Source organism: Thunnus thynnus, chromosome 20 (assembly GCF_963924715.1).
Source record: "Thunnus thynnus chromosome 20, fThuThy2.1, whole genome shotgun sequence".
In the NCBI taxonomy this organism is placed as follows: domain Eukaryota; kingdom Metazoa; phylum Chordata; class Actinopteri; order Scombriformes; family Scombridae; genus Thunnus; species Thunnus thynnus.
The window spans coordinates 23872786-23894004 of NC_089536.1; the positions used below are offsets into that span (position 1 = coordinate 23872786).

The following is a 21219-nucleotide window of genomic DNA, read 5'->3' on the forward strand; positions in this document are numbered from 1 at the left end:
GTTTTATTCCTGGATGCTAACATTTTTGTCAAATTTCACCTTACCTCCACTCTCTATGAGCACATCCAAAAGTTCGTCCATCTGCTGACTTCTGGTCAGTTGCTGTAATGGTAATAAAAGTAAACAAAAAGTGATTATTTTTATTAATTGAACAATGTTTTAATTTAAAATGAAATCCAATTACATTTAAAGATTTTACATAAAAAGATGCAAGCTCTCAAGCAGACTGCTCAGACTTGCAGAACAGTGTTTTTGTGATATAAACATTTATTGGAGACAGACCACAATTTATTGGTTGAGATAAATCTAAGTGGACAATACTACTGTCCACTAGCTAGATTTTCTAGTAAAATTTGCCTGTCCTGCAGTAACGTTAGCTTGTCAATCAAGTGAGGCAGTTGAGATATTATAAATGAACGGGGAATTAATTCTACAACATACTTTGGGATAAGGCTTGCTGTTAATGTACATGTATCCCAAACGATGAATCCTACTGACTTTGGTGATCTCCTGACTTTACTACCACCAGCAGGTCAATATTTTCACATGTTCGGTAAAATATCGCAACATCTATCAGATGGATTGTCCCAAAGTTTGGTACAAATGTCCATGGCTCCCAGATGATGTGTCCAACTGACTTTGGTGATCCCCTAACTTTTCCTCTTCTGTCACTCTGAGGTTAGTATTTGTGGTTAGGACATTAGCAATTAGGTTAAAGCACTGCTGTGCCTGCGCTCAGCCTCACTGAGCCGCTAGCATGGCTGTTGACTCATAAAATTGTGAATCTGTCCTATATTGTGATAGCCTTTGTCAATGACATGAGGGCTGCTAAAGACCAGAAATTGAACAGGTCTATCTGATCCTGATGGTAAATTGTATTAGGGCGGAGGCAGAAGTCTCAGAGATATCTCAATACCTCTACAATAAAAGATAAAGTGTCTACCTACGTATCTACCAAAACTAGCGTAGCTAGATACCACTAAAGATAAGAAATCATTTTTTGTTTCTCTAATTTGCATGAACTGACTGATTAAAAATGCAGTCTAGGTCAGCTATAGAGCTAGTACCCTTGGTTACTTTCCATTTTCCAATTGCTACAGTGTAACTATTGTAGTGTGTACTAAAACATGAATGTCATGGTAAAAAAAAGCAGCTTACATCATGTTTTATATATTTTGACTGAATGATTGGCCTTTACCAGCCAGCTACTATAACCCAAGCAAACTGAAGGTGAGATCGATACCAACATTGATATTGCTTTTTAGTGCTTAAAAAAATCTGATGATGGTATATTGCCTGGTACTTCTTTGGATAAACCCATGACAAACATTTTTGATAAGGATTTTTTTTTTTAAGAATTGTGACCAATTGTGTGCACTGAATGGAAAATTTTACAGTTGAAAATGAGGTGGTGGACAAACTATGTAATTGAGGCATTGTCTCTAAAATACAAACATACAGTATGTTTGACATTTCGGTACTCACATTTATTATTAATTATTGGCCGACATATAGAATGATGCTGATAATATTAGCCGAACCAATGTATGTGAGTTTCAAACTCAACTCAACCAATAGAGTTATATCTGCCCTCAAGAAATGTTTATGTCTAAAACACAATGTGCTTCAAGCTTGGTAAAGGTTGAAAAAAGTCAGTGCAGTGGACAAGGCGATGGATGAAAAACAGAGGTGCAATACAGGTGATGGACTTCAAGAGACCAAAAGAGAAGACAGAAAAAAGTGGAATTAGACCAACGCCGATAGGTAAAATAAAATCTATGTCCAGCCATTATCTACTGAATTTTAGCATGGACTTGAATTTACCTGCTTGACTGCATCCTCATAGCATGGGGGCTGTCTTAAGTCAGATGCAGCTGAATCTGAGCTACTGAAGGCAGGGGTAGAGACCTGGCACTTTTGGCCAGCATGACGAGGAGAGGGCAATACTGACATCTATATGAAAAATAGGTGAGAAGTGACATTAGCCTACCAATTAGAGTAGGGTGCTTACTGAATGTGAGTGTATTACAGATAAAAAAGCATAGAGAACAACTGATTAGGCCCTCATGACTGAATAAACTCATCACCTTAAACATTACATTTTAATAAAAGGGTTGGCGTTGTGTTCTTGTAAAGGAAAAGTCACTGACATGTGAGGGAATTTGTGATAAAGACAGATGAACTCATTTTCAAAGAGCAGAGATATGACAAGAGTGACATGAACCTCAAAACAGAAGATGATTGTTGAGAGTCAGAGACAGATCACAAATTAATGGAAGAAGGAGAAAAATGGTTACATGAACGTGTGGTGATTCAGATAAAGTACATGACATTGACATGACAACATCACATTGCTCTTATTTGTTGACGTTTCATTTACCTTTGGTTGCATATTAGGGTTCTCAGCCTTGGCTGAGCCGTTGTGGTTAAGGCCACAATCAGCTGAGTTGGGAAAGACTCCCTGAAGGCCTCTTTGGTCAGAAGGATAAGAACAGTTCAGTGGCTGGCCACCACTCTTCTGCTGGATCTGTAATTAGCCGCAGGTGATGTAAGCGTGTGTTAGAAAACATCATACATAATAGAGAGAACAGGTACAGTACATTAAACAAACATCCAGAGTGGTTATATTTCATTTTGGGTGCAGTATGATACAAATTTTGAAAGTGAATCATGGTTGGGGTTTTCCTTAAGAGTAACTAAACACTAAATCCACTTTTTTGAGGTGGCAAAGTACAGTCACTTTAACATACTTAAGTCAAATGGTTCTGGTGTCAGTCTGCTGCCAAGGCAACACTACGTTCACTTTGATCTGGGCCACCCCATTAAGATTTGAAAAACAGAAATCGACACTGTGTGGAGAATCCTACATCGCTCTCTGATTGCCAGTCAGTAGACATCTGACTCTGGCTGTCATTCATTTTTCCAATAAACATGTAAACATGTTATGTGACACAGTCACAGTTGGACCACTTCTACAGCTTGGATTGACATACAACTATGTTACCAAACTACGTTGATAAAAAGTGGAAGGTTTGTGATTGTGTACATAAAAGACTTTGGGGTAGAAATTAACTACGACCCCCAAGGTGCATTTCGACAAGGAACAGGTAGGTGGATTACAGTGTTGAGAGAACTGAGTTTACAATCTGTAGCGTAAATCAGTTTATTTTTAATTTCTTGGACACTGTGTCCTGTGTTTCTATATTCAGTAATATTAGGAGATCATTTAAAGAAAAATTAATATTGTGAACACAGAATGGGGAAAAACACTTCCTGTACCAGCAGCCTTCACAACTCTATAGAACTGCAGTAACATATGTAACTCTGGACCATTTGAACCTGTTAAGGTATCAGTATGCTTCAACGGAAGTTCTTGGATGATCAAACATTGTGTGAACCCCCCATGTGCCACACCTGTTTTATATTTTCGTAATTGGGAGGGGGAAACTAGTTAGTTATTTAAGTTAGATTGGCTGACTTCTGACCTTAAAGAGTGGTGCTTCTAAAGACATCATACCTGCATGTTGCGTGCTCTGTTATTGCCCTGGGGCTGGGGGTGACCGCAGCCGTCCCTCCCCAGTGGAGGTGAAAGCAGGTAGGGGTTATTAGGAGACGAAGGCTGGGGGCTACTGGAAGGCTTTCCAATGGGTGAGTCTTGTGGTGAGCACTGTGGACTGAGGAAAGCAGACATGGTGGAGGGGCTGCCAGAGGAAGGGGCTGTGTCCATACATTGCGGCCCACCGTGGCCCCCCATATTGGAGAGTGAAGTGTTGCAGTGTCCCATGTCCTCCATGCAGCTCCCAGGAGGGCTCTTGAGCTGTTTGGGAGAGGAGAGAGGGCAGCTGGAGGAGAGGGACATGGGCTCTTGTTTGATTGTCACCCCAAAGAAATGTTGGCCCATCATGGCTGGAGTCTGCTGGTGGTGTATGGAAGGGTGGTGGGACTGAGATGGAGGAGGGACGGGGTCCTGTGTTGCTCCATAGCAGCGTTTCCTCTTGTGGAGCTGCATCTTAAGCTCTTCAACCTAATAAGCATGGTCACAAGGATAAATATGTATTTAAATACACTTGTTAATGCCCCTGTACAAATATTAAAACTATACGTGACAAGATTTTAGTTTGTAAATGATAACATGTATAATTTTGCATCTCTAATTCCTATTCCCCTTAATGAGACATCCCACACCGTAGATGACCACTGTTGTCAATATTCTGAGCTCAGTTCCAGTAGTGCAGTAAATAGTATCCCTAGTTATTGTGATTTTCCTACTGTGACATGTCAAAATGTGTGAAAAAGGCCAGCGCATTGGGGTGACAGCCTATCACAGCTAGAGTCTCTAACACAGGTTATTTTTAGACTGACACACTGATATCACCCACCTGTCTCTGCTCCTGGTGCAGCTTCCACGTCAGCTCCTCAATCACCTTCTGCTTTTCCACCAGCATTTTATCTTTTTCAGCTTCCAGGCCATCCATACTTCCACCCTCCCCTGCCCTGGGTCCTCCCAGGCCGTCCTCCATGTTGAGCTGAGCCGGGGACGGCTGCAGGGCGAACTGCGGGGGCGAGGACATGGGCACGTCGCTGAAGCTGTCGGGGAGCGAGCCGCTGAGGGACAGCTCCGAGGAGGCCGGCGAGATGGGAGGTGTGGAGGAGGTGCTAGGGTAAGGGTAGTAGCCTCCCTGGGACAGGGCGCTGGATGAGGACGGGGACTGGTAGGAGGACAGGGACCCCGTGGGAGTCACAGGGAAGGTCACAGTGGTGATGTCGGAGGAGCCTGAGGGCGAGGACCCTGCGTTGGAGTCCTTGAAGGGCCGGAGTCGCTCGATGAGGGCGGTCTTGGTGCCAGAGACGGGCATACCACGAATACGCAGGTGCTGCCTGAGCTCTGATACCTTACATAGCAACAACAAAAAAAAAGTTATTGACTTAGATTTAGATAAAACTTGTCTCTAAGTCATGCAGACACTTGTACGGTATTTCTAGTACAGTGTAGTGTACATTTCTTTCCATTAACACCCACTTTTAGATCGTCCAGATTGGCTGGCAGGGGCCCAGGTTTGACTGGTGAGATGTTGCTTTGGTTGGGGTATGTGTTCTTGACCGGAGAGGACGAGTTGCTGTTGGCTGTGCTGGACGGAGCGCTGGAGGTGCAAGCTGATATCTGCTCACTGGTTCCTCTAGAGTGGGACAAATCAAGTGGTTTAGTCACTTACTTTCTAGTAAGGCACCATTTATAAAGGGTTTATACACTGTAACTAATGGCTTTATTAATCTTACTGAAACTTTAACTAACACATTATAAATCAGTTTTCAGCTATTAATAAGACATATGCACCTTAACCAACTACATTCACCGATGAAAACCATTAGATCATGTGGTTGAAAGCTCCTGAAAAAGCAAGTAAGGTGGACCTTTAGGTAAGATCTTTCTAATATTTGTCCAGCAGTGTGACTTACTTCTGGGTCTGTGCTGGTGGGTGGGGCTGGTAGCTGAAAGCAGGCTGCCGCTGCTGAGCCTGGACCTGTGCCGGTGTCTGCGGAGTGTGTGTGTGCTGCTGTGAGTGCTGCGTCTGTGAGTGTGTGTGAGCGTGTTTCTGCTGGCTGAGGATCTGGAGCTGCAGGAAGAGCTGCTGCTGCTGGAGGAGTCGGGCGTAGGCCGAGTCCATGGGCGGAGGAGACTTCTCGGCCTTCTGGTCCGGAGGAATGTACTGGTGGTACTTGAGCTTCTTGACTTTGGGCTTCACATCTTTGGGCTTCTTGTGTCGGTTCTTGTCTGACGTCTTGGACTGTTCAGAGGGAGGGAGGTGAGATAGTATCAACTTGCAGGCTAATGGTGTTAACTTGCCATTTGCACAAGTTTTAAATGTGTTTAAAGTCAAAAAACGATCAAAGTTCATTGTTTAAGGATTTTCCAACCTTGACAATAGCAGGAACAGGTATTGGAGGAGTAGCTTGGCTGTTGTTAGCCCCAGAGATTCCTTCATCCTGGCTTTGATCAGGTGGGTCTCTGGTTGTGCCCCCCTGTTCACAAATAAAAACAAGATATGATTTGTAGTTTAACTATCAGATAGATCAGATATACTTCATTGCTTAAGTCCTCTATGTCCATCCAGAGCCTCTCCAACAGACCAGCCCCTCAAATGTACATTTTTAAAATGAGTATCTAATGAGGCATCCTGACTAAAAGCAGTCTGCGTTTTCACCAATATGTCTGGCTAGATAAAGGATCAAATGCTGCTTAGATGTTAATGCACTGGTTATAATCTAATACTATAATACATACTGTATAATATAACAGTGCAGAGGTTATTCTGTCAGAATAATGAGTACTTTTGATGCTTTGTATGTAATACTTGCATGATTTTACATAAGTAACATTTGGAATGCAAGAAAAAATACTTCCACCACTGTCTGTATGGAACATACATATATATCTGCAAATAATGTTATCCATCTGATAGTTGAGATATTTCAGTTGGTAAAGTGGTGGGCTGACTGACAACACTGCTAGCATGGCTATAAAGTAATGGATGGATTAATCTGTTACAACTATAATCATTAGTTGCGGCAGTAGTTTTAATTGTAAATTACAGAACAAATACAAACAACAAAGAAACAACAGAAAAACACCACAACCTTTAGGGACAGCTGTTCAACCAATTGCAATTAAATACTCAAAAAAGAAAGACTTATGAACTATTGACTGTGGACGCATAATAAAATGTTAATATACATTCTGTCTTTTCCAAAATAACCAGTTTCAGCTGCATATAAACAGCACAAGGAAGATACAGTACATGACCTGAACGCATCACACAGTTGCACACAGAGAATATATTTTACTACCCTTCCTGCTTCATTTCATGAGCTGAAGTAAGTTTCACTCAAACAGGTTTATCCATTGAGCTGTTTTATGATCTCCATCCACTGACAAATGCTTTGTGCCAAATGATATTAAACAATCACATATAAAAATAACTGTCTTTTTGCTATTGTTGTCTTAGATTTGATCTATGTTGGTCTAAATGTGTCTGTTGATTTGAGGCATGGAGATGTTGACTGCTACAAGTCAGTTTGTAATCCAAATGGAATAATTATTACCAAAAATGCACGTGTATCGACGTTTCCAAAAAGTATTCCAAAAAGCTTTAAACAGACATTTCAAACTGACATGAGACAGTGAGAGTTGATGATTCATTTGGAACCAGTCAGAGGCAGCAGACTAACACATATAAACAACCCTGTTCTGGCATTAATTTCAAAAGTGACCGTTGCTGACGGCGACCGTTGGAATGAGGTCATTGTGAGTGAAAGGTAAGCAGTTAGGAAATAAAGGCAGCTGTGCCGGCAGGATGGCGCAGCGTGCAGGAATGTGACACCTGCTTAGTTCAACTCAGTCCAACGGTCAGTGGATAACAGAGGACGTTGAGGATGGTGGTGTAGCTCACTCTGCCGCCACAGGGGGGCAGAGCGAGCACAGCCATGACGGAGCAGAACAGCAGTTGAGGTGAAACAGAGTCTGAGTAAAAGAAGGGGAAACAGCAGGCAAAAAAAGGGACTTGGGGGGGAATAAAAAGATTGATAGGTGTTTTACCTGTCGTGTGCTGGTGAGGGCAGGTGAGGAAGAGGAGGAGGGTGTGCTGCCGACGGCCTCGGATGAAGGGCAGGCTGAGCCCTGAGACTCGTCGCTGTGGTGCTGCTCCGGAGACAGACTCTCACTGCTGCTGTCCTCCTCAAACGCATACGAGTCCTCTTGTTTAGGGAACTTACCATGGTTTACTGTAAGAGAGGGGCAAAAAGAGAGAGGTGGGAGGTCAGTCAGGTGGTCTGATCACCTAGAGATAACTGAGATGAGGAGGAGGGTTAAGGGATGATTCCAGTTAAAGACAACATAGATGTTTTTCTCAAAGTTTTCCCGAGTTTAGATTTCAATCCAAGACTGTATCCATACATCACACTAATAATAGATAACTGTACAGCCGTAGATATAATAGTGCAGAGGCAGGTTTTGTTAAAGACTGGATTAGTCAAGCTTGTCTGAAAAGATGATTATAGGGTTCATCATTATGTGGCATAGCAAATCAATAAAATATAAATAAAAGAACTTCATAGTTTTGACCATGGCTGCAACTACTGATTATGCTCATTTATTTTTAGTTTAGTTTTAGTTTGGTCAGCACAATGTAAGAAAATAATGACAAATTGTCTATTAGAGGCCATGGTGACATATTGAAATTGCATGTTTTGTCTGACAAGTGGTCCAAAACCCAAATACATTCAATTTATGACCAAGAAAACCAGAAAATTTTTTCCAGCTGTCTTTTATCTATAATCAAAATGACAAAGAATTACCAAATGAATAACCAGTTAATTTTCTACAAATCAACAAACTGATTAATTGACTTATTGTTTCAGCTGTAGTTTTGACAATCATTGTTAATAATTATGATGTTGTTCTCACTACTGCACTGTAATTGCTGATATCTGGGAAAACATGGTGACATTGCTAAAAAGAAGTCCGATGGGGAAAGAAGCAACTGATCTAAACCACTTTATTTGGAGGGAAAACCAAACCTGAGCACGACTGACATGTTGCTAATAATTCTTTGTTGCACATGGAAACAGTGTAGCTAAAAGATGCACGTTGTTTATGATGTATGTTCCCTACGTGAGCAGTGGTATTCACACACCGCCTGTCTGTCATTGACACTCAGCCTAGAGGTGTTACGCTGTGTGGGTGAGAGACTGACACGTCCACTTTACATCCTGATTGGCCGGGCTGATAGAGGGCACACTTTTGATTGGAGGAGCTAAGAGCGCCTATCTAACAGAGCTGAAGGGAGAGAGCCCAGAGGGGGAGGTGGTAAAGGTTGGTTTGTATTTGTGTGTGTGTGTGTGTGTGTGTGTGTGTGTGTGTGTATGTGTGTGTGTGTGTGTGTGCGCGTGCAGAGGTATAAGATTCTCTTTTTGCATCCAAACATGTGACAGGCAGGAACAGACCCTGGTTTCAATCACAGCACCAGCCCCATTCTGTGCAACTCAATGACCTCCCAACACACACACACACACACACACACACACACACACACAGCTTAACACACAGCTTAGTCTAGAGCATTGTCCTAAATGCCATTTCCTCCCACCTGTTCATGTTTAACTCCTCGATCACTGGTTCTCTCTCCCCTCCTCTCTCTCTCTCTCTCTCTGTCACACACACACACACACACACACACCAACACACATACACTGACATGCGTTAGTGCATATTCTCTCAGCTATATACAGTCCAGTACATGCTGTTTTCCACGAGTCTTTAAGTCAATTTGATGTCACCGGGAGATTGAGCTGGCAGAATTACAGGAAATCTGCAAGCCGTGGACACTTCCGTTTTTCAAGTGGCTGGTTTAGGAGTTACGGCGGGTCACATAGTTTCCAAAATTACCGGACAGAGGTTGAAACAATCGTTGGGAGTGTTGTGTTCGGGGATATGGAGCTTTAAGGTGAGGGGTTAATGCTGCAGGCGAGGGGAACGCAGCAGCCTGGTCCTGTCACGCAGCTTTGTAGGTGGCTCGCTGGAGCCGCGCAGGCCAGTTAAAGCTGAGACACAAAGCAGAGAGGCGGGGAGGTAGGTACAAACATACACACAGGTACGCCCACACACACACACAGAGATGCACTCAAACTCAACCACACACTTGCTTGCACACACACACACACACACTTCTAAAGAAAAGGGTGGAACCAAATACAGCTGCTGTTCATCTCAATAAAGCATGCTCCCCTCCTCCTGCAGAGGTAGTGTAAACCAGCTGACTGCAGCCTTTACGCAATATGTTTACTGGAAGCTCAAGGGGGCAAACATAAAACTGCTAAAACGCCCAAGTCTAAAAAACACTAGATGCACTGTCGGGAATGATATAGAGAGAGTGAGTAACATGTCGGGCATTAGAAGACAAACAGTCTGAGGCCTGACGCTCTGCTCAGTGCTAAATCAATGGAGTGTCTAAGCTTTACATTTCCTGAAATCAAACACTGGACAAGCGAAATATTTCAAGAGGGCTCCCCAAACACTTCAATCTGCAATATACATTTATTGTATAAATCCTGTTGCCAAAGCACCTCTTTTTAAAGAAAACGTGCCTTTACTGAGCTAAAATAACAGCATTTCTGGAGATCCAGACTGGCCTCTAAAAATATAAATAATATTCTGTCTGTAAGAAATGCAAATAAAAAGTAAAGAATAGAGAAAAATAAAGTAAAAAGTAAATCACATTAAAGGGGAACAACAGGAAATGGGTAGTTTGGTGCCACTTTCAAGCAAGTCACCCATTACAAAGGATTTATAAGTTTATTAGTGGTTGATAAATAATTTATAAATCAGTTTTAATCTATTAATAAGAATGAATTTGGGGCTGCTGGGTTGTGTTTACACTGTCCATTTGGTAATGCAGCATTAATTAATGTTCATGGGTTTCTTACTTTCTAATAAGCTATCTAGTCTTCAGCTCTGAAAGTTGTAAATGTTATTAAGTTAATATATCAATGTTGAAGTGATCAAATGGTTCAACCACTCAAAGGGATTGTCAGTAATCTAGCAACCCAGACGTTGTTCTTATTAATAGTTTATAACTGATCTATAAAGCATTAGTACATTTTATTAAACATTGACAAAGCCAATAGTTATGGCTCATAAACCCTTTATAAAGGATGTATAATAAGGAAGTGGTTCCATTTGTTCTTATTCAACAACAGGCAAAATTTAGCTTTGAATTTAAGATTTAGCTAAAAGCTGCTAAACCTCAATCTAATATAAACTCTAAAAGTTAAAGATGCACTTCCTCACTTTTTATAGTGCCCAGTTGTGTTTATTTAAAATTGTGATTTGTGATGAGATTCATAATATTAACAGAGAGATGTATGGGGATTTGGGGGTACTGTTGGTTGCTATAACAAAATCAGCAAAGTCTTTAAAGATATTTACTTGCATTAACGTTTTAAAGTGATACTGAATTCTTGCTATTGTCAGAAAAGCTTTCTGTGAAGGAGGAATGTCACATTTATAACAGATCTACAATAAACACTCTACTTTTAGTTGGTGCTTGTTTGACAAAATGACGTGGTTTTGTTGAAGTCCAGCAGTGCAGTCTTTAAAGTGCATGCTGGTTAGATTACTATCTCCAACAGAATGCTTTGTACTGCTTAGTAAATGACTTGAACAATGGTTTGTTAATACACACACACACACACAATCAGGAGAGAAGCGTGTTCTCCTACTTAAAACAAACCGTCGCTGTGGGACTACCAAACACACACACACACACACACACACACACACACACGGAGTCTGGCAGGTTGAGATGCAGGTGCGTAAAGGTGTGTTTTACTGCACGGCAGCATCTCTCTGCTGATACCTGTCATTGTGACGGCAGAGTCTAGGGGAATGATATTCTTTTGGACCAGCTCCAGTGGCCCCGGCCTGAGAGCCAGCTTCTCATTCAGGTCCTCGGCGAGCCGGGCTCGCTTTAGCCTCATCTCCAGAGAGGAGCCGTCTGAGACCAGGTCTGGATAACACACAGCAGGACCACACCATCAACAACACGGGACACACCAGGGAAACACTGACATACAAGTCTGTACTCAAGTTTATGTACAACTTTGGGAAACTTTAGTTGTTCTATTTTCTGCCACTTCATACTTCTCCACTATGTTTTAGAGGGAAATATTGTAGTTTATTCCACTACATTTATCTGAAAGCTATACTTACTTTATAGATTAAGATTTAGAGAATTTATGACCATATGATACATTGGCTCTATGGTACATTAAACTATAGCCAGTATATTAAATTGTTTCAGTTAGCTTCTCCTTGAACACACACGACATTATATTCTGCTTACACATTAATGCATCAGTGATAATAATCTGATCATATAATATAACACTGACAGGGACCATTCTGCTGCATAATGAGTACTTTTACTTTTAGGGTTGTCACTTTTTCAAAAGTTTAAACAAAGTTGAACGAACATGTAATTTGTTCATATTAATGTGAACACAACCCAGTTAGATTATACTAACATACACTGTTGTTGTGCTCACACTGGATTTTGTTACCAATACATTTCTCTGTTTGAACATAAAACTTTTAGGCAGCAAGATTGCATCTAAAGTCAATGGAAAGACCTGAGTAGATGTTAATTTGCCCTGAGCAGCGTTAAGACGTGTCCACGTGAGTTGAAAATGTTTCAACTTGAGCAAAATATCTGCGCGTATCTCGAGGCTTTATGAATCTGCTTCATACACGTACAGAAGCAAGGGGGGGTAAAGGAGAGAGACTGGAGGGAAATAAGAGAAAGAACCAGAGTCTCTGGTGAGTTCTGAGTTCAGTCAGAGACTGAAGTGAACACAAACACACACACACACACACACTTCCACAGACACGGTTAGTGCGTCTGTTGCTAGCTAGCTTACAGCTAACATGTGCTTGGTATTTTGGCACAGATTATGCTTACAACCGTGGCCACGCTGTTTCATGTCCTGCCTGCTTTTTGCTCCAGCACATGATGAAATCTCCTCAGGCCCAATCCAGTCTGACATGTTCTGTTCATTTGCGGGGCATTGGCTGCATCATTAAAACTGCACATTTAGATCAAATATTTTCCCACGTTCAAATGGTAGTTCAAATTAAACATAAACAGTGACAGGCCTAGATACTTGGAAAACATTCTGCAGATAATACTTTTAGTTAAACCCATTTTGTAATGTGGGGGCGTCCTGATAGCTGAATGATTAAGGCACATACCACATAACCACAACATCCCTGGTTTGATTCCAGCTGGTGACTTGTGTTGCATGTCATACATTCTGACTGCCTTCATTTCCCGTCTGTATACTGTCTGCTATCAAATACAGGACAAAATGCTTAAAAATATACAACTTTTACTGACCCTAAAGACGGTGCATCCATCACTGATATATCGTATGTGTTGACCTTATGCAAAGCTGTCAGTACATGTATATTCTACGGATAACCTCTGTCTCCAATGACGGGGATGCTGTATTTTCACTGCTATAATAACATTTAAACTTGAAGACTGAGTGTATATAATTATTAATATTAGTATCTATTTGACCTTGTTTTCTGCTGCTTCAATGACCAAATTTACCAGTTGAGATAAGTGAGTTTTTCTTTAAATTCCGACTAAATTAATCATTTCTTGTTTTATTTTTTTGGGCGGTGCGCTCAACAAAAAAATGCAACAAAAGCAAATCTCCAAAGTCTATGTATTTAGATGCATAGCTAGCAGCTAGCTACCCCTGCAGCAGTCAGCTGTTGTTTCCTCATTGTGTTTCTATGCACATTGCTACCCTCAGCCAGTATTTCTGTTTTGGAGCCGTTCTAATATCTGTCCAGCTGCTCCATTCCCAGTACTGCCAGACACTTTGAGTACTAGAAAAATAAATGGAGTGGCTGTAATTAAAGGGCTCCAGCGGGTGAGATTTTCGACCTTCCACAATCTCTCTCTGTTAAATCCAGTATAAATAATCATGTCCAGAGCTAACCTGGCCTGGCCTAAAATCTATCCACAGCACTCGCAGGACTGATTACCCAGCCGAGCACACCAAATCAGTTTGATTATCTGAGTTCAAGAATGAGCAACAGCACTTATTTGGTCAAATATAATTTGAGTCAGATTTTTCAGAGGGCAAATCTGAGGGATGAAATAGGATTCAGAGCCAAAATGAAATGAATGATACAGAGCTTTGTGCTGGACATCTCAGGTACAGACTGTTTGATGAAAAATGGATCTGGAAAAATGTAATGCTTTATTAGAAAAAAAAAGTTTGAAAAAAATTCCAACATCAAAATTAAACTGAGATTAATGTCTAATATGAATCACTTTTAATCTCCAAATACAGTAAATATTCAAATTAGGACAGAGGAATAAACAGAGAAGGACAGAAGGATGTTATCAAAGAAGGAGGAAAGGATGGAGGAAAATACAGAAGGAAAGATGAATATTAGGGCAGGAGGATGAAACAACACGTTAAGGAAGAACGGGTTGGAAGAGAAGATGAAGAGACAGACAGAAAGAGGATAGATAGACAAGAGGGGATTCCTTTTGATTTGGAAATTCTAAATTACTTGCAGGAGTAGGAATGTGTTAGCCTGCCCAGTGCATACTGGGAAAGGCTCCTACCCAACTATGCACTGAACAGGATAAGCAGACAGATAATGGATGGATAGAAGAAGAAACGAGGAAAATTGTTATGGAGGTAATAAGGTGGAAATGAGGTAAGAAGTAAAGAACAAAGGAACATAGATAGAATGAATGATAGATGTAATGTTGCACAAAGGACGGAAAAACAGAAAAGAAAGATAAAAAGAAAAAAAATTAAAATAGATATGAAGGTTTACATAAGAATGGTGGAAGGCAAAGAGAAAAAAGAAAGAAAGAAAAGGAAACAAGGAAGGAAAAGAAATTTGGAGGCATACATTAATGTCTAAATAAGAATGGAGAAAGGGTGGGAAGAAGGAAAAAAAGAAAATTTGAACAAAACATCTCATTGAAATAAGAACGGGGGAGAAAAGAAGGAAAGGGAAAGTTATTTTATATAAATAAAAATGAGGGTTGAAAGAATGATAGGAAGGCAGATAAAGTAAAGAAGAAAAACAATGCTGGAAAGGGGAAAAAAATGGAAGAAAAGAAGTGAAGAAAACAAGGGAGGAAAAGGGAAGAATGACAAGGAAGGAAGGAGGACTTGTGAGCAGGGTAGAAAGGAAGTGAGGATAGAGGGATGTAACGAGGCAGTGAAGCACTGAGGGCCACACAGACGGAGGGGGAAGTGGGTAAAGCCGATGATCCGGTATGCCAGCATGCTCTTCCTCAGTGGGGAAGTGGTCACGTTGGCGTGCCATCGCTGTCCACCAGCAGGGTGACATCATCATCTGTTTATAACTCGCCTGCCCACCGAGTCAGCCCCGCTGTCTCGAACGCCCCTCCTGTCACTGACTGGCCTGATTTAAGACCTGATTTGACATCACAGGCGTACATAGAGCTTTAAGAGTGTTTAAACTGTGTAACCAAACTGCCTGAAAACGTGTTCGACCGTGGCTGGACCGGCCCGCATGGGCATAATGTAACATGATCTGGTGAGTCTGAAGTTGGCTTACACAGTTTTAAACATTCTGCAGCAGTATTAAAACACACAATGCACTTTAAACCTATTGCAATACATATACCTGCTGACTGTATCTGTCAAATGTAAACACTGCACTAAGAGGTAAGACATATGGTGCATTAGGCAAGAATGATTCCCTTTGTGTTTCCATCCACTGAGGATTAAAGCACCGCTGCTGTGGAAATGAAAACGGGGTGTTTTTAATGCAGCAGCGCGTGCAGGAAGAAGCACAGTAAACCTGCAGCTACAGACCTATTATCTTTATGAGGAAATATTAGATAGTATATGTGTGTGTGCAGAGGCAGACCTGTGGCCGGCAGGCAGACAGTGTGCTCCTATGCAGGCCACACGCCAGTCAGCCCTGAGAGGCTGGGGCGGATTCTTGAATAGCCTAATAAACACCAGATGTTCCCTGGGTAATATATACACAGACCCTGTGCCGTGTCCATCTCCCCAGCAGGAATAACACAGCCAGGCAGAGCCAGCCAGCATCTGAGGGATCACATCTACAGCAGCATGGAGGAGGACGCCGCATCGCCCCCAATAATGTTTGATAGTTGGGGGACAGGCACAAAGAGCTGGGAGGACAGATGATGTTTTGGAGAATGATAAGACAGCGAGTGCGTGGGTGCTAACAAACAGCACAAACCAAACTCTTTGCAAGTCGCTTCCATCTGCAACCACCGCCTGCAATCAAGAGATAAACAACCAATTGAAATTTCTCTTTCAAAAAAGTGCTTGGAGCACCCAGTTGGCCAATTGCGTTTCTCCTTGCTGCCTTATCTGTGACAGACTCCTAGAAACTGATAGGGCCTCGCTGGGCCTCTGGATTCCGTTCCCCCGTACACTTACCAGCAGTTTATCTGGAGGCTGGAGCCTCTCTGAAATGGCAAACGGTGCCAGAGATATCATTCAACAAATCCCTGGCCTGCATCCAAGTCGCCCTCTTGTTGTTCCTGCAGGCGAGTGACCCAAAAAAAAAAAAAAAAGAAAAAAGAAAACTACACACTGGCATAGCTCACTGCTCCCATGTTTGCCAAGACGACACATTGCTGCTTTAAAGTACAAGGAATCGATAAGATCTCAGTTTAGAAGTGGATGTCTGCTGTGTAACGTCTCATTCTAAACAATCTGAGTGTTTTGCTTTCTCATGAATATTTGAAATTTAGCATGGTATGAGCCAATGATGTAGAACATATCTAGCTTGTGTATAACATTCGTGACATGTAGTGTGTTGGCAGTCAAAGTGCTAGCCTGACCTAAAGAACACGAGAGGCCGTTAATCTGAGCGACAGCGAGGATTTAAGAGTACGCTCAGTTCAGTAGTCAGGTCTACATGTTCTCATCGCTATGTCTTATGTGACATTAAAAGTGCAAAGCCTCTGTCTTAGGAAGAGCAGCTCAGGCTCAGTGTTGTTGTGTTTGGGCGTGCCTCTGCTTTGATGCTGTAAACAGGTACCGTCTATGTAAATCTGGCTGTGCAGCCTGAGAGCGAGAGCCTCTTCCAGCACGAGAGCATTCCTCGGCGGTCACTCACCGACCTGTCTGCCTACCCGCTGGCTGCGCTGTCTGCCTGTCTCTCTGCCGGCTGCATATATCCACCTGCTTCCCCTACGTCCACCTTTGTGTCTGTCAGTACCTGTGGATTTATCCGTCTCTGGAGTCTGGATCTGTTTCTCTTTAGCGCATCTGTCATCTTAACTGTTTTCTTTTCTTCCTACCTGTGTCTCCCCGTCTGTCTTTAATGCTTTCATCTGGAGTGTAAAGAGTTCTGAGTCGACCTCAGCTCGAACACAGTTTGACTGGGGTTACGATGATTTACAGAGAGGGCATCACTCGTGTCAGAAAAACAGCACAAGTTAGCTGGAGTCTGCAGTTTTCTCTACAACCACTTTGATTCCAAGAATAAACTTGTAGCAGCTGATTTCACTGATTGGTTCCTGATTGGTTGTTCTTTTTCAGGAAGCAAAAAGTACAACAGACAATCACAAATCAGTTCTTTTGGTTTTTTTTACACATCATACAAGTCATGTCAGACTCAATGGTCTGATTCATGTGCAACTTGGGGAAATGATGTCTCTCACAAATGCAGTCCAAGATGTTCAAAATATTACTGATTGAGCCAAGGGGACCCTCAATTAAAGGGCAAATCAGGAAAGGTAATAACTGCTCATATTTCTCACACTGGATGTTTGAACCTTTAAACCCATGCTGCTCTGCAGGACTATCAACACACACTATATTTGATTTTTAACTGCATGATTTTATTTTTTGAATCAGCTCTGTTTCTTTACTTAGCTGAGTGGCTAAAAGTGGCTGCACCTTCTCAATATTTTTATTTGAACGGTGGAATAAATTAATGCGTAATGTGAAAGGTATCTCTTGTACTGAAGAACCCACAGAGAGTTATTACCCAGCTCTGCAGTTTTTTAGTATCTTTCAACTCATTGTTTTGGTTTTACGGCCTGCAACTTTACTGTTTTGATTCAGTCTCAGTGATCTGTCCAGCAGCAGCAGACAGCTGTTTTCAGTGAAAGAGCTCAGATAAACCCACTGTACACTACCTGCTCAGCACCAAACAGCAGACAGACAAAAGTTAGCAACTAGCTGGTGAGTGTATAGCAGAGCATTTAGCAGCTAAAGAGTCAGACGAAGAGTTTACTCGGACCAAACACAGCTAAACAGAGAGTGAATATTGGACCTACATTCATCAGTTGGCCAGAAACATGATTTCAAATGAATGCTAACACTTTGCTAACACACAAACACATTTTCCTTATGAACTTTATAAGGTGTTAATATGTCCATGTTGTGTTTACAGCTCGTTACACTGTCCCCAAGTGGTCAAAAAAAATCAACTAACTTTAATAAATATGGGATTCTATGCCCATATTTTATAAGAAAGCAAGAGTAGTCAAATACAAATGTCTAATAACTCAATTTTCATATGTGAAAAAACATATTCTCTGTTATCTGGTATCTAGACATAAATATGGTCTTGGTTTTATTTGCTCAGGTGTGAGATATCTGTCATCTCAATACACTTAAGGTGAATGGAATTTTGTTTGTGATGCTAACAGGATTAAAAAAATATGTATTTTGTGCTCATTTATCTTATCATTGATGGGAGCAAAGGCTTATATTTTATGTTCCTTTGCTTTTTCATTGTGTCTCTCACACTCGTTCCCCCTCTATCTTAGTTACACTGCAGTCCAACAGCATGTAAGCGGACGTGTGTGTGCGTGCGTGTGTGTGCGTCTGCATGTGCGGCAGCTCAGTGTTGGAAGGCGTTACTCACGAGGCATGATGCCTTGGTCTGCCAGCTGCTCTCGTGTCCTCCTCTGCTGAAGTCTTAACTGTAGGACTGAAGTCGGGGGGGAGGAGGAGAAGGAGAAGGAGGAGAGTAAGAGTAAAAAGAAGGGGAAAGATGAGAAAGAGATGTGGAAAGACAGGTAAGGGACAGAAAAAAAGCAGGAAGAGACTCAGAATTCACTTTGGTTAAGCAGCGTACCTGCTGTTGCATAATACTAACTAGAAGTTTGATTTAGAGGTTTTAGCATAATTTCATTTCGCCTACAGGTTGAAATGAAAAAAACAAAACAAAAAAAAACCAACTGATAACTTGTAGTGATTCAACAGGCGCACCAACAGACACACATGTACATGTATGTATCAATACATGTATATACATATGCATACAGAAAACACTGAAAAAACACAAAGCTGCTTGCTCACAAATATTTCTGTGAGCAGGATGTACGGAATGATAAACACAGCTCCTGGCTTTTAAACAGATCTGCTCAGCAGTGTGTGGTCTGCAGTTTGTGCGCACGTTTCTGCTCTGTGCATGTGTATGTGTGTGTGTGTGTGTACGTGCGTAGAAGTGGTCTAGGTGGGAGTACGGGGTCATAAACATAGAGCCTCCCCCATGTCTGTTGGTCTGCTTGTGTCTGTGGCTCTTTTGCTTTCTTTTTCTTTGTCTTTGTGTTTTTCCTCCCCACTGTTATCTCAAGGTCTCTTGTAAGACCCTGGATCTGACGCACAAGTATGAAATGTTCCTTCTTTTCTGCAAAGCCTTAATCACTTTCTACTTGTCTTCCTACTGTTAATTATCTGCTTCAGGTGGTTTACATTTGTGCAGCTTCGGCTACATTCGAGCATTTTATGAATTTCTTCAAACCCTCCGGCTTAGGTGTAATGACTTTTTTTAACGGTTTGACTGCATGTCGGTGTGAGCTCAGTTGCTGCATCATAGCGCTCTTGTGGGAGATCACCTCCATTATGTAACAGCAGGCCCTTCCCTTCATCTGACATCTGCTTTAGTTTACAGTGGGGGGTCGTGACCTGCTGCTTACAACATCACAGAGAGCTAACGTAGGATTTAGTTGCTGACTGAAAGCTGACCAAAACATGTAATTGATACAACATCTATCTTTTTTTTTGTCATCCTGCTCCCTTTCAATAATCAACACCCATTCATGTATACAGGCACACATAAAAGCAAGTTTTGTCTCTTTGGTCATGGAAAAAACAAGGTAACAAATTGAATGTAGCTGTTGGCGTTAGCTAACTCTGTGGAGCATGTTTGATTTTAACTCAAGGGACAGCTCCTTATTATAATATATTTAATATTATTAATAATAATTCTGTCTGAAAAAGCACAGCAGCTGCCACATAATATACTCTTTTTCTTAAAAGCTTCTAAATTAGATTATTACAATTTTTCTTGCAAGGGCTAACGGTTAAGACAGTTCCAACAAATTCTAACTCTACTAATTAATTCTAACATAACCAACGTAACCTAACCCTAAACTATGCTGTAGAACTGCTGTTGTTACATCCATTCACGGTGCCTCTGCTCACTTGAGTGACAAGCTAACGTTACAGTAAGGCAGTTGTATTTTGAGCCAGCTAACAGCCTCACTTAGCTAATTCCGTAGAGTGTCTTTGATTTTACCTCTTCCTGACAGGGTCATCAATAATTCTGTCTGAGAAAGCACAGCAGCTGCCACATAATCTGTCTTTTCTCTTAAAAAGCTTTGCAAGGACCAGAGGGTTGTCTGTCCTGATTGCAGAGAGTACATGTTAAAGAAAGAGGACCAGGTGCTGTAATCACAGATCACTGAACCGTACGATACTCTGCTTCTCTCACTGTTGACTTTGAAATCCAAGACATTTGTTTTCAACTCTGGCTTTCTTGACAACAAAGAATATACAAATGCACAGCCGCATTTACAAGTTTTCAGATTTATAGTGTAAATAAATTATCATTTGGCCTGCTTTGCACTGGTGAAGTGGTGATAATTACACGAGCCAGTGAAGTGAAATTCTGATTTATTGTCCTCCTATGCCTCACACACTCACAGTCACCATACAAGAAAGAAACCGGCTAATAATAACACCTCACATTTACACTTAAACTCCAGCAACTTAGCTAAAGAGACTGGTTGCATTTGTTACATCAATTCCCCTGAACTTTCCTTCAGCACAGGCAGGAATGTGCTCAGGATAGATGTATGAGCATGGCTGTATAACTTCTAATAAACAGGTATTCCTAAATGAAGTATTAGGTTTATTTTAGTCTAATACCTTTGCATAAAGTGAAAATCCACCTTAAAACAGGAGTCTCATATTTTATTCCTATAGTCTTGGACAGTTCGCAGCAGATTTGTGAAAGCGAGCCAGAGCCAGATTGCGGATGAGCCAACACTTCACCATTAAGATACAGTTTCTGGAGCTGCTCCATTGACAGTGACTGATAGTCAACAGTGGGATTGTAGGGTGATATTCTGGTGATGTGGATTTGTGTTGCAGAAGAAAAAAAGCTCACTTGAGTGTAAGAACACTGGTAAGTGTTTTTTTTATCCTTTGCCAGAGTGCCATTCATTGTCAGTGGAGGATGTCCAGGTTTTGTCTCTGATATTATTACTTATTATCATCTATGTTAGATATATTAATGCCTACATAGAACCTGCCAGGATCACTGGAATAACATTTGTCTGGTCTCACAGTCTATTTTATTCATTAGAGAATCAA

General features: G+C 41.4%; 1 protein-coding gene across 12 annotated transcripts in view; it reads right to left on the reverse strand.

The window, feature by feature from the left end:
* The window catches only part of myocd (myocardin), a 164443-nt gene that overhangs the window by 3537 nt on the left and 139687 nt on the right, over nt 1-21219 (reverse strand). For 10 of the 12 annotated variants that reach the window (XM_067576800.1, XM_067576807.1, XM_067576805.1 and 7 more), the window contains 11 exons: nt 18482-18547; nt 11412-11561; nt 7595-7779; nt 5917-6021; nt 5458-5786; nt 5021-5177; nt 4380-4892; nt 3518-4024; nt 2381-2527; nt 1825-1953; nt 45-102 (listed from right to left, as the gene is read on the reverse strand). In XM_067576800.1, coding sequence (XP_067432901.1) covers nt 45-102; nt 1825-1953; nt 2381-2527; nt 3518-4024; nt 4380-4892; nt 5021-5177; nt 5458-5786; nt 5917-6021; nt 7595-7779; nt 11412-11561; nt 18482-18547 — 2346 coding nt within the window. The remainder of the gene's footprint in view (nt 1-44; nt 103-1824; nt 1954-2380; nt 2528-3517; nt 4025-4379; nt 4893-5020; nt 5178-5457; nt 5787-5916; nt 6022-7594; nt 7780-11411; nt 11562-18481; nt 18548-21219) is intronic. The other 2 variants (XM_067576810.1, XM_067576811.1) reach the window with 2 other exon arrangements.